This window comes from Protopterus annectens, chromosome 4.part0 (assembly GCF_019279795.1).
Source record: "Protopterus annectens isolate FY-2018-M chromosome 4.part0, PAN1.0, whole genome shotgun sequence".
Lineage (NCBI taxonomy): Eukaryota > Metazoa > Chordata > Ceratodontiformes > Protopteridae > Protopterus > Protopterus annectens.
The window spans coordinates 672,991,552-673,007,645 of NC_056733.1; the positions used below are offsets into that span (position 1 = coordinate 672,991,552).

Consider the following 16,094-nt stretch of genomic DNA (forward strand, 5'->3'; position numbering starts at 1 on the left):
TTTCAGCCACTTTTTCTTTCAAAGCCATATTTCACAAATGTAAATGATGCTTTATAGTCTCCCATTTATTTAGTAATTTCACTGTCGCTGGTCTTCTTCCTGTTCACCCCCCCATCTCCCAACACTAAACTCTGGTTCACATGCAAGGTACTCCTGATTTTTCTAGTCAATTCCTGAGCTTTTTCGGTCTCTCAAGGATTTTCCTTTGGAACACTGGAAAAGGTTTCATTTGCAAAATCTCTCTCTATGAACCTTACTGTCAGGGAAATGAGAAGCAGAGTTTCATTCTGCTTGGTTGCTCACTTTTTTCATCTCCTCCCTAGCCTGCTCTGCATCAAAAAATGACTTTGAGCCTCCAGGAAAAAATACTCTGAAGACAGCTGGATACAGCAGCTTGAATCTCACACCTGCCACATGGCATTCCTTTATTGCCAGATTAAATTTGCTTCTCTTCTGCCGGTGTACATGAATTATCATTTTCTACAAGCACTCTGTTGTCTCCAATTTTTAGTACTTTCCCCTTCTGCTGCAGCCTTGTCAGGATCAACTCCATCTGCTGAGATGATTGCATCTGCACTAATACAGATATTGGCTGCTTTCTTGTGGCCTAGTTTGGGGCATACACGCAATGTGCCCTTTCAATTAAGTCTTGCTGTGGATCACCAGTCCAGTTGCTCATGTGTGTTTTCAGAAAATTATTACAGTCTGATCCTGTCAGTTTCTCATACAGCTGAAAATCTCAGATTTTCTCTGTGAGCTCTGCCTTCTAACTCTATTTTTTGAAACAGCTCTTCTTGAGAAGCCTCATACTCAACTTTTTCTTCATTTCACAGCCTAATTTTTGCAGTTTAATTACTTCATCGGTAGCGTTGTCGCCTCACAGTAAGATGCTGTCCGGTTCGATTCTCAGCTAGAGCGTCTTCTGTGTGGAGACATGTGTAAATGGGCGTACCTTCGTTGAAGGCTGTGCGTCAGGGCTGGCAACTCGGCACATAAAAATCAACTGCCAATCATTTAGTGAACCGGAGTTCCGCTGTGGCGACCCCTAACCGGGAAAAGCCGAAAGATACAACAACAATTACTTCATCTGAACAATTAGTTAAATGTTCTTTTTCCCAGCATTGTGTTATTTATTTGAGATGATGTATTCTTTCAGTTTCATTTACTTTGATCATCTCAGGATACAGTAGATTTCTTTTTTCCTCTAAATTATTGGAAGTCATCTCATGAACCAAAGCTGAAACCCAAACTGCTTTTTACTGAACAGCTGTAGAATCCTTCTTAGTCAGTGTTTTCTTTTCATCTTTATTAGTTTTCTTTTAGATTTTCAAAATATCTTCTTTGCTGACATCCAGGCAGTGTACTTAGTAACCAGTAACTGAATTTTAACCAAAAATGTCAATGGTATTCCTTTTTCTTACTTTATGTTTTCACACCGGGAGAGATGAAGCTAAGCTGTTGATCACTGTGCAGCTATCTTGAAAGTCCATAAATATAGACTTTTGATGCTACTGTTTTGTATGTAACCCAGGCTGAAACTTAGGTTTACCTCTGATCCTGGTAAAAAATATAAATAAATAAAATAAATGTTAAGAAATGCAGTGATCTATTTTGATAAACAACAAATTGCTATACTTACTACAACAATGACACCCCACTCACCAATTAGGCTGTCATTACAAACCTGACCGCCTGTGTAGATGGCTATCTCTCTCCTTTGATCACTTTTTTATGTAATTAATCGAACGTTCTTATTGCTTACATTTCTGTCCTTTTTGTTTGAGAAATGTTTTGTATTTCACTTGGGCTGAGCCTAAAATTGGTAATTATTGATCACTGCATAGCCCTCATTCTCTTACTTCCAGAATCAAGAACAAATATAGAAATAATAAGGTAAACGTTTTAATCATTGGTTTTATTAACTGGAAGGCTTTGTTTTACTGTCTTAACCCACCTGATGCGCAGTAGCAAATGCGCCCAAACCCCACCCAACACACAGAACTTGGTGACGTTTTACTATTTTCATGAATATTTTGATATTTTATTCGTTCTATGAATATTTCTCCGGGATTGTTAGCATGCGGAAAGCAGATAGTTTACTATACTGTTGCCACTCAACCCACTTCACACCTTAAAGACTAACTTTATTAGTTATTTGTAGTTTCTCCCAACACTGACAGCTTTACTAGAGACGAGATAAAGATGAACAGAATAAAATTTTAACACAAAAATTAGGGACAGGTGCTTGAGTTCTGCATCAGTGCACTACTCCAGTAAACAAATACAAATGAAAACAGTTTCAAATGAAAACGCGAAAGCCGGCGGGAAACAGGTGCACTTGATGAATACACAGCATGTAACATCCACAAACCCTGGCGATGTGAATCTGTTGTTCTCAAGAGATCCATATAGTATAATTATATTTTTCACACAATGTTTCACATCAAGTAACCTTTGAAAAAAAATACGCAGCGTTTCACACTACGGTTGCTGATATGCACTACTTTCTCCTGAATTCCAAATACAAATTACTTAAATAAAATAAAAACGTTCCATTTTTAGCTGGTGTACTGCTCGCGCTGCACAAAATTCGTGGTTTGCGGAAGGTGCTTTCTACCGTCTTTCGGCGTTTTCTTGGCCTGAATAACCGCTTCGACATAAACCTTATTGCTGTGTTGCGGCCACCATACAAGATGTCTTGTGACCATTTCCGGATTGGGAGCTGGTAGATCTTTCATTTAGCTTCGGGTGTTTATAATTATTTTATTCGGAAGGAATTTACAATGGTGAGAGGAACGGATATTAATCGTGTGTTTTTGTTTACCTTACAATATACACAATATTGAATTGTAGTTATTTGATGCATGGTTTAATATGTTGGCTACTTTTTGATGTATAGGTTGTTGATTTCCAGGCCTTTTGATTAAGTACTGGGTGGTCAGCTGTCACATGATGTGAAATACAATCCGTAGGAAGAATAAGTATATAGCCTTGTATGGATTTTTCAAGTTGCTACATTTGTTCTTAATAGTAATAGTGCAACTGCGACATGTTTTTTTTATCAGACTCTGTAGAGTTAAGTAATTTTACTGAAGGGGTCACGTAGTAACTAAAGTATCCGAATGCTTTTCATTTTAAGTTGTCAGCATTTTTAATACTTGTAAGCAGAATAAGCAAATTGTATGCAGAAAGGCTAGCGATTGATTGCAAACTGAAGAGGAGATCAGTACTGACAGTGTGACTTGAACTGCCCTGTAAAGTAGGTTATGCTGTCAAAGACTTCATGACAGAAGAAACACATCTAAAACATCTGTCTGTTTATTCTCCACAAACGTAGATGAAGTGATGTAAAATCATTTTGTATCTGTATGTGGAAAGCAACCCACCCCTTAAGCCACAGACTTGGGTAATGTACATGTCAGTGGATGATTACCCTGTTTATGACCAGTAAAAATATATTGTTTAAACAGTGTATAGGGTATTTTTGTCTGCTTTATTTATGATGCTGAAAGATTACACTGTTTTAAGGTACATGGTGGTGGGTGATTAGAACAACCTTCTTGAAAGAGTGATATGCTTTATCATCAGTATTAAATACTTTGAGAACGAGTGGTGCAGGGAAAAAGATGAAGCCTTTGGGAAAGAATTATCAACCTATTCAAAAGGCAAGGAAAATGACAAATTGGGTAGTCCAAGTAGGATTTATCTCCATCAATAGTTAATCTTTAAAATGTACAGTCTGATAGTAGGTAAAAGTTTGTCTTTTCAGCCCAGACTGCCTTAATCATAGTAAAGCATTCTTAATCTTTCTTTTAGCGATATGATATGTTCTCCATTTCATAAACTCTTTTTGACTCTAGATTTATGTTTATTTTATTACATGCATTGAAAAAATTTACAAGAATTAATTGCTTTTTGTTAAAATGTAATGTATTTCTCTGCTGGAAAGCATTTTTTTTATTTCTTCAGTATATTGCCTTGAGCTGCGTTATAAGGTGTTAATAATTCAGAATTTTATTTCTTGTCATTCCTTTTTTTTCCATGGGTGTTTATGTTTAGCCATTGTAGCTCTTGCAGAGTTATTGTTTAGATGCCATTTTCATTTTGTCCATGTATTTGTTTACATCCTCAGAACTGGGTGCAGTAGTAGATATCTAGATTTACAGTTTATACAGGGAAGCATATCTCTGTTTACTTTGTTGTAATAGTCATTTCAGTCATAGTATTTCCTTGCATTGTCATAATTGGGGATTTTAATTTGCTTAGGTATGTTTCCACTTTGTTGATTTAAGCGATAATGTCCCAAGTTTGTACTTGCCTTTTTGCCCCAGGCACATATTGTTTGCACTGGGTGGCATATTAATTTGTTTTTGTTAAATTAAGTAAGCCTACTGTGCCATTTTCATTTAAACACATTATTTTTTAGTAGATTTTGCGTTATTTAAGGATTATACATTTGTACCAACAAAAGAGCTTTTATGTGTGAGTCAGCTGTTCCTTTGAGGTAATGTTTATGTGACTGGTTTGGCTTACAATTTACTGTTTCAAGCTTTACTTTCAGTTGTAGACTGGGATAGCATATTACACCAAAGGCAAATTAAAACTGTTGTTTTGAAGGGGGTGGGGTGCTATTTCTCCTACACCACTTGATGTCTAAATATACTGCTATCTCTAAGGTTGCACCAGCTCAAAAAAGAGAGACTACTTCTTAAGGAGATCAATCCCCACCAGTATCCTTAAAGGTTCTACAAATCTACAACTATCCCCGAGTTGGTACATCAGATGTATGGAGGAAGAGCCTCATAATCCAGGAGTGCACTCCTTGTAAAATTGCTTGCAGCCTTGTTTTCTTTTTTCGTTACTGCAGTGGTTGTAAAAGTGTAATTGTGAAGTCTGGCTTTTCTAATCCCATGTGATGCTGTTTAATTGTAGTAAATTTTACTTTGTGTAGTCTTTTAATTTTTTAATGAAGTTGTTTAGAAGTGTTGCAGACTGAATATAGTTGGATAAAGTGTACAGTGGCCTGAGATAGAACAAAAAATACCTTCACTGATTAATCTGCTGTATGGAAATGAGAGACTGAGGAAATTGAATAAGCACATAGAATAATTTAGAAAGTTATGAGAGTGAGGAGTGATTGTATAGAAATGGAGTCTGAGTAACCTAAGTATGGTTGAACTTACTAAACAGTCAGGTATTGGTTTTGGTGTTGAGGGAACAGTGATGTTCATGCTGTGGGAAGAGCTGCATTAATTGCAGAGGTAACATTGCTAAAAAGCATACTCTGAGGAATACTGACCTCTTTAACAAGAGTTGCTTTAGCAGGTGTGGGGATGAGTAGATCTGAGTTAATAGAAGTGTTTGGCATGAAGAGTTTTTTCATGATATGATAAAGATATATTGGATATAAAAATTGTGCACACCCCTGTTAAAATGCCAGGTTTATGTGATATAAAAAAATGAGACCACAATGAATCATTTCAAAACCTTTTCCTACCTTTAATGTAACCTATAACCTGTACAATTCAATTGAAAAACAAACCTGTTAGGGGAAAAAAATATAAAAAAATAAAACGTACAATAAGCTGATTGCATAAGTGTGCACACCCTTAAACTAAAACTTTGTTGAAGCACCTTTTGATTTAATTACAACATTCGGTCTTCTTGGATACACACCTGCCATCAATTAAAGAGACTCTGATTAACCCCAAATAAAGTTCAGCTGTCTTAGTAGGATTTTCCTGACATTTACTCAGTTTTCTGCTACAGCAAAAGTCATGGTTCACAGAGAGCTTACAAAGCATCAAAGGGATCTCATTGTTGAAAGGTATCAGTCAAGAGAGGGGTACAAAAAGTTTCCACAGCATTGGATATACCATGGAACACAGTGAAGACAATCCTTAAAAAGTGGAGAAAATATGGGACAACAGTGATGTTGCAAAGAACTGGACGTCCCTCCAAAATTGTTGAAAAGACAAGACGAAAACTGGTCAGGGAAGCAAGTACTGGTTGTGTACTACATGTGACAACAATCTCCTGTATTCTCCATATGTCTGGACTATGTGGTAGGGATGCAAGACAGAAACCTTTTCTTACACAGAAAAACATCCAGGCCTGCCTAAAATTTGCAAAACAATATCAAGACTCCCAAAAGCATGTGGGAAAATGTGTTAATGTCTGATGAGACCAATGTTAACTTTTTGACCTCAATTTCAAAAGGTATGTTTGGTGCAAAAACAACACTTCACATCACCAAAAGAACACCATCCCCATGGTGAAGCATGGTGGTGGCAATATCATGCTTTGGGGTTGCTTTTCTTGCGCTGGGGCTAGTCGAGGTGGAGGGACTTATGAACAGTTCCAAATACCAGTCACTTTTGGCCCAAAACCTTCAGGCGTCTGCTAAAAAGCTGAAGATGATGAGGAATTTCACCTTTCATCACAACAATGACCCTAAGCATACATCCAAATCAACAAAGGAATGGCTTCATCAGAAGAAAATTAAAGTTTTGGAATGGCCCAGCCAGAGCCCAGGCGTAAATCCAATCGACAATCTGTGGGGTGACCTGAAGAGGGCTGTGCACAAGAGATGCCCTCACAATCTGACAGATTTGGAGTGCTTTTGCAAGGAAGAGTGGGCAAATATTGCCAAGTCAAGATGTGCCATGCTGATAGACTCCTATCCAAAAAGATCGAATGCTGTAATTAAAAGGTGCTTCAACAGAGTATTAGTTTAAGGGTGTGCACACTTATGCAACTAGATTATTGTACATATTTTATATTTTTTCCCCTAACAGATTTGTTTTTCAATTGAATTGTATAGGTTATAGGTCACATTTAAGGTGGGAAAAGTTTTGAAATGACTTATTGTGGTCTCATTTTTTTTATATCACAAAAATCTGGCATTTTAACAGGGGTGTGTACACTTTTTTATATCCACTGTATATTTGAAAGGATTTTGTACTTACTTTAGTGAACATGCTTTGCACTGAATTTAGGTTTAATTTCTATTTTGGCACAGAGCATAGCCATGGAATACTGCCATTTTTTGTACGCCTGCTCTAATGCTTTTGTTTCAGAATAGGGCTAGCCCTTAACATCCCTATGAATGTTCTGCATTCTGGAAGAACTTCCTTTGTATCGTCTTCAAGGGAAAGCTATGCTGCTTTCCCCCTCCTTGACAAGCCAATCCAACAAAAAGGCCATTGGTGAAACTCCAGCTTCTAGAAGAGTATTTAGGGCAAGTAAAATTTGCATGGTTAGCTATTAAGCTGTTCATAATTTTGGTTTAAACAGTCAATGTTACTAGATAAATAAAAATATTAATGTAGTGCCTTTCAAAAAGTTGTGGAGCTGTACAATAAATTTAGGTACATTTAATTACAACTAATGTTAGTGCTGGGAAACATAAACTTAATAAATTTCCTGAGACCCCAGTGGTCATTATATTTCTGATGTATATATTGCATCACAATGCTTATCTTTGTCTATTTAACACCAGTAATGTAAATGAAGGTAAAAACTGAAATTTTCCCAGAACCAATTTAAAAGATTCAAAGAAACTTTATTGTCGTTTTGGAACACACAAGTGCAGCCTAAATCAAATTACACATGTTATCTCACGAGAGAAATGCAGTGCAAATAACATAGATACGGCAGTATCAGAGAATAGAATAAGAAAGAAAATAACACGTACGACATGCAAGAGGTGCTTCGCATTACATAAACACACTCAGTACCCATTATCTAGTGATAAATAATAAATAAATACACACCACCAAACCCCTTCACTGTTAAGATGGAGAATAAATAGACACTAGTGAATAGCAGCTGTTTAGTTACCGTTTTGCACTTTTTTTAAAAATATTTTTATTAGTTTTAAAACTTTTACAAAAAATGAAAATAAATACAAGATAAGGAATTTGTAAGGTACATCAATCCAAGAAAAAGAAAGTGAAGTACATTCTAAATTTAATACAAGCAGTTAACAACAAGTTTTGATTTATAGACAAGCGGTTATTGTAACAAGTACCTTACTCCTGATCGGCTAAAACATTCACTAGGGTGCCCCAGAAAAACATAATACAAGTATGAATCTGACCTCCCCTAACAGATTTGTTAGGATAACTTTAATCTGGTAATATACTATTATATAAAGTATAAACTGTTAACTATTTTGGGGGTACACCACCTAAACTAAACTGTACATGTCCTAAAAACCTATTTACAACATGGATGTCAGAGGACCTCTCCAAATAAAATGTCTAATGACAATTAGTAAAGTGTAATGTTTATATTATCAAATAATTTTGGACTGTACCAAGTACAAGAAGCCTGCGGTGGTGGTACTGCTGTAGCGTTGTCGCCTCGTAGTAAGACGCTGTCCGGTTCGATTCTCAGCTAGAGCATCTTCTGCGTGGAGACCTGCATGAATGGGCATGCCTTCGTTGAAGGTTGTGCGTCAAGGCTGGTAACTCAGCACTTAAAAATCAACTACCAATCATTAGCGGACCAGAGTTCCGCTGTGGTGACCCCTAACCGGGAAAAGTCAAAAGAAACAACAACCTAGTACAAGAAGGATCCAGCTTGGAATGCAAATGTATAAAAAATTTTTCCTGGATTTTATTTATTCTGGATTAGATCAAAGAGATTTTCTCAATATTTTTTAAAATAATTCTTTTTTTTTTTTTTGCTACTCGTACACATTTTGTGCACTGATATATATTTTATTGCCATATCCTTAAAGTTTTCCCATGAAATTGCAGAGGGGTTAATCCAATTTTTAGTAATGAAATATTTAAGGAGAGCACAAACTGAGACAAGAACATGACGGCGAATACCTTTGATTTGAATAGGAACAATATTAAGGATCAGTGGTAGTAGTGCTGCGGTAGTGTTGTCGCCTCACAGTATGACGTTGTCCTGTTCGATTCTCAGCTAGAGCGTCTTCTGTGTGGAGACATGCGTGAATGGGTGTACCTTCGTTGAAGGTTGTGCGTCAGAGCTGGCAACTCTGCACGTAAAAATCTACTGCGAATCATTAGTGGACCGGAGTTCCGCTGTGGCGACCCCTAACCGGGAAAAGCTGAAAGACACACCAACAACAGTTTGCCAAGAAAATGTAGTTTTCTCATACCCCATTTTTTCTAATTGAATTCTGAGGGAGCACCAGAGTTTATAGATGGTCTTACAACTCCAGAACATGTGTATTATGTCAACATGAGGGAGAGTGCAGAAAGGACATGTTAAGTTTTTATTACATCCGAATTTTTCTAAAACAGCTGGGGTGTAGTAAGAGTTATTTATCGTTAGCTGTGTATAAATTAGATTTTTGAAGGGGGTCAAGTTTAGTGTATTTCTGATTGCTTCATACTTAGCTTCGCTAGAGATTGCATCCTGTATTGAATCCCAGTATTTGGAAAATAAAAGTGAATGACTTATGTATCATGGACGACACAAGTTTATAAGTATGTGAGATCATTTTGTTTTTTAGGGAGAGCGAATTAATGATCAATTGTGTTAATTGAATATCTTGTTCCATAACTCTGTATTTAGAGAATTTTTGTTTTACAAGTGAGCTGAGTTGTCTTAAAATAGGGTCATATTTATTAGGAGCCCCAAATAAGGTTTTAACCTCTGCTGCTTTTTTTTTGTACTATAAAAATGCCAGACTGTAGCCTTCTTGATAATAGCAAAGTTAGATGGGTCAATCATTTTATTATTAATTTTTAAATTTGGATTCAGATGTATGGGTTGAAGAATGGGGATTGTATTTTGCAAATTAAGGGATTTCATCAGATCATGAAAAATAAGAATTTTGTTTTTTAGAAGAGGCAAAAACTTAATGTTAAATTCACCAACAGGTGTGAGGGGATAGACTGAGGATTAATTTTGAATGAACGTATATAGTTATACCAGATCTTGACCCATATTGGAAACCAAGATGTGTCATACGGATCATAACTGGCTATTTTTATTAAACGACTTGCTGTAATTATTTGATAATACAGACTGAAATATGGAAGACTTAATCCACCCTTAGCTTTTGGGATAGTTAATTTCCTATATGATATTCTGGTTGATTTAGGGAACCATAAGAATTTAGAAATTGTGGTATCCTTTTTACGAAAAATTTTTTTTTGAATATTAAGGAAAACAGAGTTTAGATGGAAAAGAATTCTAGGTAAAATATTCATCTTTATAATAGCAGATTTTGATAACAGTGAAAGGTTAATATTTTTCCATCTGGTTAGATCATTGTTTATTTGATCCCAAACTTTATAAAATTTAGTTTTCATAAGTTCTTGACGAGAGTGCGTGAAGTTTATACCCAGATATTTTATTGAATATTTAAGAGGTATGTCAGAAAGGGGAAAGTAGTATTCTAAATGCTTCTTAGGATTCAAAGGAAAAAAAGGCTGATTTGGTGGGGTTAAGTTTATAGTTGGCAACTTTAATGATCATATCCGGGAAATTGAAGTATTCCGTTGTCGCATATAAGAAGTTGAGATCCACATTATCAAAGGCCTTATTTGCATTTAACGTTAAAGCGTATCTTGGATGATTATCCTTTTCAAGGAACATTAATAATGTATGCAAAGTGAGAGTATTGTCACAAAGTTGTCTTTGCTTTATAAAACCCAATTGCTCTGGAGAAATAATTGACGCCATCACTTTTTGAATTGAGGGCAATAGGCCTATAGTTAAGAGGGTTTGATTTGTCAGAGTTCGGTTTCGGGATGAAAATAGTTTGGGAATTATTCATATACTTGTCCGCAATCCCTTCTGATATGATATGATTATACATGTTAAGTAGGATTTTTGTAAAATTACTGCGGAAAGTTTTGTAAAATTCACCTGTAAATCCTGGCGCCTTATTAGGTTTCAGTTTTTTAATAGCTGCAGTTATTTCATTTAGTGTTTATAGCGGCGTTTAACTGGGTAATTTGTGTGGAAGATAGTTTTGGGACCTTAAACTTATTGAGAATGTCTATGTACTGTTCTTTTTGGAATTGAGTTTTAGGATTGTAGATTTCCGTATAAATATCTACAAATGAATTTACAATGTCACTATTTCTATACAGGATTTTCCCTTTATACTTTATGTCCTTTTATATAGTTTGGTCCTTCTTTGATATTTATTAGTCTTGCTAGAGTTTTGGATGGAGTTTGAGCCAATTCCGAGTATCTATGTAGAAGCTTTAATTCAGTCAAAGAGTAGTTTTGTTGGTCGAAGGAATATATTTCCTTCTGAATTCAGTGTAGTTTAATTTCTAAATTAGGGAAAAAAATCTTTTTGCAGTTCTGCGTCAATTTTTTTAAACTCTTTTTGTGAGGTTATTAATGGATGCTTTTTGAATAAGTATTCCTTTAATGACAGCTTTAGCTGCTTCCCATTGCATAGCTAAAGGGATATTGGAAAGCAATGATTCAACTTCTAAGTGTTTTATATATTTATGGACTTCCTGCAAAACGTCTCCTTTTTTTTTTTTTTTAGAATGTTACTATTTAGTGACCAAGTGAAAATCTTACTGTCATAATTCCATTTTTGGTTAAGGTTAATGCCAAGTGATATATTCGAATGATCAGATATAAATCTGGCCTCATGGGCAAAATTAGCAATTTTAGTCGAGAAAGCATCTGAGATCAGGTAGTAATCAATCCTAGACCAAGCCTTATGTGAGGCCGAATAGAAAGTGAATTTATTTGACTCCCTGTCAATCTCAAGATATTTAAAAAGGGTCAACTAAATTAAAACTATTCATCAAATCTTGAATAGAAGCAGTTATTTGGGTGGGCTGTTTTCTGTTCTTATTCGAGCTGTCATTTGATCGATCAATAAGAGTGTTTCAGTCGCCACCAATAATGAAAAAATGATCATGGTGTGGAAGTAGCAGATTATGTATAGTCCTTGTTCAAACCAACATTTGTTCATCCAGGAAATACATATTCAAAAACAAAATCGGGGCCTTAACTTGTGGGTATGAGCAAGTGAATAAACACCATCTTCCATTCAAATTAAATTTAGTATCAAGCACTTCTCCAGGGAAGGACTTTTTAATTAAAATAGTTGTACCTTTTGATGCAAGGCTGCTCCCTGCTGATATAACCTGTCTAATCCAATTTCTTTTTTTAATATTGTCCCATTGGTCATTTGTCATATGAGTCTCTCTTGTGAAAAATGTTTGATTTGTCTTGATAAATCAGGTGCATAACCAGCTTTTTTTTAATTTCCTGAAGACCATTTACATTCCAAGAATTCACTCTAATCATCTAACTGTAAGTTCAAAAAATAACAGTAAAAACAAAATAACGTCAACAGAGATACTAGTTTCACTAGGAACGGTCCATATAATGATGGGTCATTTTCTAACACACAAAAAATAAACTGTACTCAAAAGTCGTGTTCTGACATCCATGCTCCTAACCTTACAACCCGTGTCTAACCACCCATCTCCCTGATATGATTTTATTTGCAAATGTAAAAGATACAGATATGTTGTTGTGTCTTTCGGCTTTTCCCGGTTAGGGGTCACCACAGCGGAACTCCGGCCCGCTAATGATTGGCAGTAGATTTTTACATGCCGAGTTGGGAGACAGCTCTGATGCACAACCTTCAACGAGGGTATGCCCATTCACGCATGTCTCCACACAGAAGACGCTCTAGCTGAGAATCAAACAGGACAGCATATAATTGTGAGGCGACAACGCTATCGCAGCACCACCACCGCAGTTATACTGTTGTTAAAACATTTTTGTATAAAATAACTGCTACAGGTATGCAACAGGGAGACATAAATACTAACAGCGATAGTCCAAGTGTTATCCAGCATTCACCACTACACCCATATGCCACTCCAAAAACTATTTAATACTAACATATAAATCTAAAATGTACATTTAAAGGCAAGAAGATGCTTAGAATAGTTAGTAAAAGAGTATGAGTCATCATTTCTAAAAGACTTAATATATATATCATTTTAGCAGATCATAACATGTAATTAGTTACAGGTGCATAAGGTTAGATTGGTATATTTTATTTTTATTTATTTTTATTTTACATTTGTTAACCGGGCTAGTCCAACTGGATATATTTCCATTTTCAGTAGAGGCCCGGGGAGAAAAGCTCCACATGAAGAAAAGGCAATTTATAATACAAAAACAGTAAATAATAGAATACAGTGACTGGTTCAATATAAAAAATTCTACATGGAAATATTCTAAATTCATAACCTATGGAGAAACAAAGGTTAATAAAAACAATTAGAAGATGAAAGAGGAAAGGAAAAGAGAAAGACATTCATAGTAAGTATATGAGAAAGGGCAGTAGGAAAGAAAAAAAGTCTTGATACAGCATGAGTAAGGGAGAGTAATAGAAAAGAGAAAAAAACCTAATTAGACATAGGTAAAGTCCATTAACAAAAAGTAAGAAGGAGAAGTGAGAGAGAGAAGAAGGTGTGGTCACCATAATTTTAATCTGGGTTAAAGCAAGAGCATAACCAGTGTTTTTTAAGGTGAGTTTTAAGTTTTTGTTTGAAGAGAACTGAGGATGGAATAGAAGTTAGTTCGTTTGGGAGATGATTCCAGTGTTTACCAATTGTATTGGAGAAGAGGGAGTCCCTGGCAGAGTTATTAGTTTTGGTTAAGGTTACTAGAAGTTTGTTAGAGGAGCGAAGAGAAGTAAGGTTGGTGTAAGGAGTAAATGGGTTAGAAAGTATAGGTGTTTTGTTAAGATTGTAGAAAATCCTATGTGCAAATGTAAGTTGAGAAAGAGACAATGTATTTCTTAGTTCTAGCCAGTGAAGTTGCTGTAGGTTCAGACAGTGGTGAGTTCTATATGGATTTCCAGTAACAAATCTGGCTATACTATGATAAGTGTTAGCCAGTTTAGAGAGATTGTTTTTCTTTAGGTTAGTATATATAGGTGATGCATAGAGAAGAGTGGAAATAAGATGAGTGTGGGCTAGTGAAACTTTGGCATTAGGAGTTAAGAACATTTTGATTCTGTAGAAGGAGCCCAACTTTCTGTTTACTTTTTTAATAGTATTATTAATGTGACTATCAAAGGTAAGGCTGTTATCGATTGTAACACCTAATAACTTGGTGGTAGAGTCAGGTGAGATGAGGGTACCATCACTGGAAGAGACAGAAAATTCTAGCCGGGGAGATCTAGTAGTGGGTTTAAAGAGAGGGAGTTTGTTTTTTTTAGCATTCAAGAGTAGACAGCGTTTTAAGAATGCCTCTACTGTGTGGAATACATTTTGTGTAATTATTTGTAATTCAGAGATGGTTTTAGCAGAGCAAATTAGTGTGGAATCGTCAGCGTATTGTATGCAAGTGGACTGGGGTATAGCTACTTGTAGGTCATTTATGAATAATGAGAATAGAAGCGGTCCAAGAATAGAGCCTTGGGGGACACCGAGAGAGATGGGGAGTAGAGAGGAGAGATTGTTGTCCCAGAGGACTGCCTGCCTTCTGTTATTGAGGTAGGAAGCAAACCAATGGATAGCCTTGGGTTCTAAGGAAATAGATTTAAGGATTTTTATGAGAAGGGGATGGTTGACCATGTCAAAGGCTTTGGACAGGTCAATGAACAGAGCTGATGATAGAATGTTGTTATTACGATTTTTGTTGATGACGTCAGTAAAGGATAGGAGTGCACTGGTAGTACTATGAAATGGTCTAAAACCATGTTGGCAGTTAGTTAGAATACTGTGTTTTGTTAAGTGATCCATTAATTGATAGTGTATACATTTTTCCATAATTTTTGCTATTGGTGACAGGATTGCTATGGGCCTGTAGTTAGAGTAATCATTTGAATTTCCACCTTTATGTAAGGGGATGATATAAGAAATTTTCCAAATATCAGGGATAGTTTCTTCACTAATAGTTCTGTTTATAAGAATGGATATAGGATAGGCTATTTCTTTAGCTGCTTTTTGAAGGAATTCAGATGGAAGCTGGTCAGCAGAGGGGGTGCCAGGTTTAAGTTTTTGGATACATTTTTGGATGAAGGTGGTAGAGATGGGTTGTAATAAGAAGGTTGGTAGGGTCGAGGATGAGAGATCAGGGATGCTGGAGCTATCAAAGGAGAGGTGTGAGGCCAAAGAGTTAATAGTGTTGATAAAAAAGGAATTAAAGGTATTGGCAATTTCAGAGGCTGATATATTGTCTGAGTTAGTGGGGGGGGGGGAGTTGTGGTTTGACCAGGGTGGATAAGTCTATTTAAGTTATTCCAGAATTTACAGGGGTTGTTATGATTTACTAGCTGAAGATTACTATAGTATTTTTTTTTTGTCAGAGAGTATGTCTTTTTTGGTACTATTTCTCAAAAATCTAAAGGTCTGTTGATCTGAGGGAGATTTAGTAGTTCTCCATTTGCTCCAGGATTTGTTTCTAAGTAATAGCTTTTGTCTTGTTTCCTTAGTAAGCCAGGGAGCTGGTTTTGATTTAATTCGGATGATGCGTTTTAGTGCATGATTATCAAGGATTGATAGGAATTTGTCATTAAAGTATTTAACGGCATCTTCAAGTGGGAGGGATTTTAGAGGGTTCCATTTACAGGCATTAAGTTCAGCTTTGAATAGGAGAAGATTAAAATGTTTGTTACTTCGTGTGATTCTAACCATAGGGGTATTAGTGGTGTTACTTTTTTGTCTTATAATGTATGTTAAGGCATGGTCACTAATATCATCAGGCAAAGTGCCAGTCTGATATGCTAGTTGTGGTTTGTTAATTAGGATCCAGTCCAATATACTTTCTTTTTTGCTGGGTTTATTGATCCTAGTTGTGGTATTAATTGTCTGAGTAAAGCCATGTAGATTAATATGCATGGCTGGGTTTATTGAGTTAATGGAGGACCAGTCAAGGTTGTTAAGGTCTCCTAGTATGATAGTTTCTTGTGGGTATGTAGAAGATATCCAATTAAGGATGTTTTCAATAGTAGTGGAGTTTTTTCCAGGAGGTAGGTAGATACAGATAATATAGATTGATTTGTGTGGGTTTAGTTTCAGTTTAGTAATAAGGAGTTCGGCCTTAGTGTCTTCTTGAGGGTCATAGTGTATTAAGGATACTTGTAGTTTGGTCTTAAATAG

General features: G+C 35.9%; 1 protein-coding gene across 2 annotated transcripts in view; it reads left to right on the forward strand.

Moving 5' to 3' along the window:
* Positions 1-2,663: 2,663 nt before the first annotated feature.
* Positions 2,664-16,094, forward strand: part of VPS29 (VPS29 retromer complex component) — a 138,137-nt gene continuing 124,706 nt past the window's right edge. Inside the window, exon 1 of one of the 2 annotated variants that reach the window (XM_044068640.1) lies at positions 2,664-2,786. In XM_044068640.1, the coding sequence (XP_043924575.1) occupies positions 2,784-2,786 (3 nt within the window). In that variant the 5' untranslated portion in view covers positions 2,664-2,783. The remainder of the gene's footprint in view (positions 2,787-16,094) is intronic. The other variant, XM_044068641.1, reaches the window with a different exon arrangement.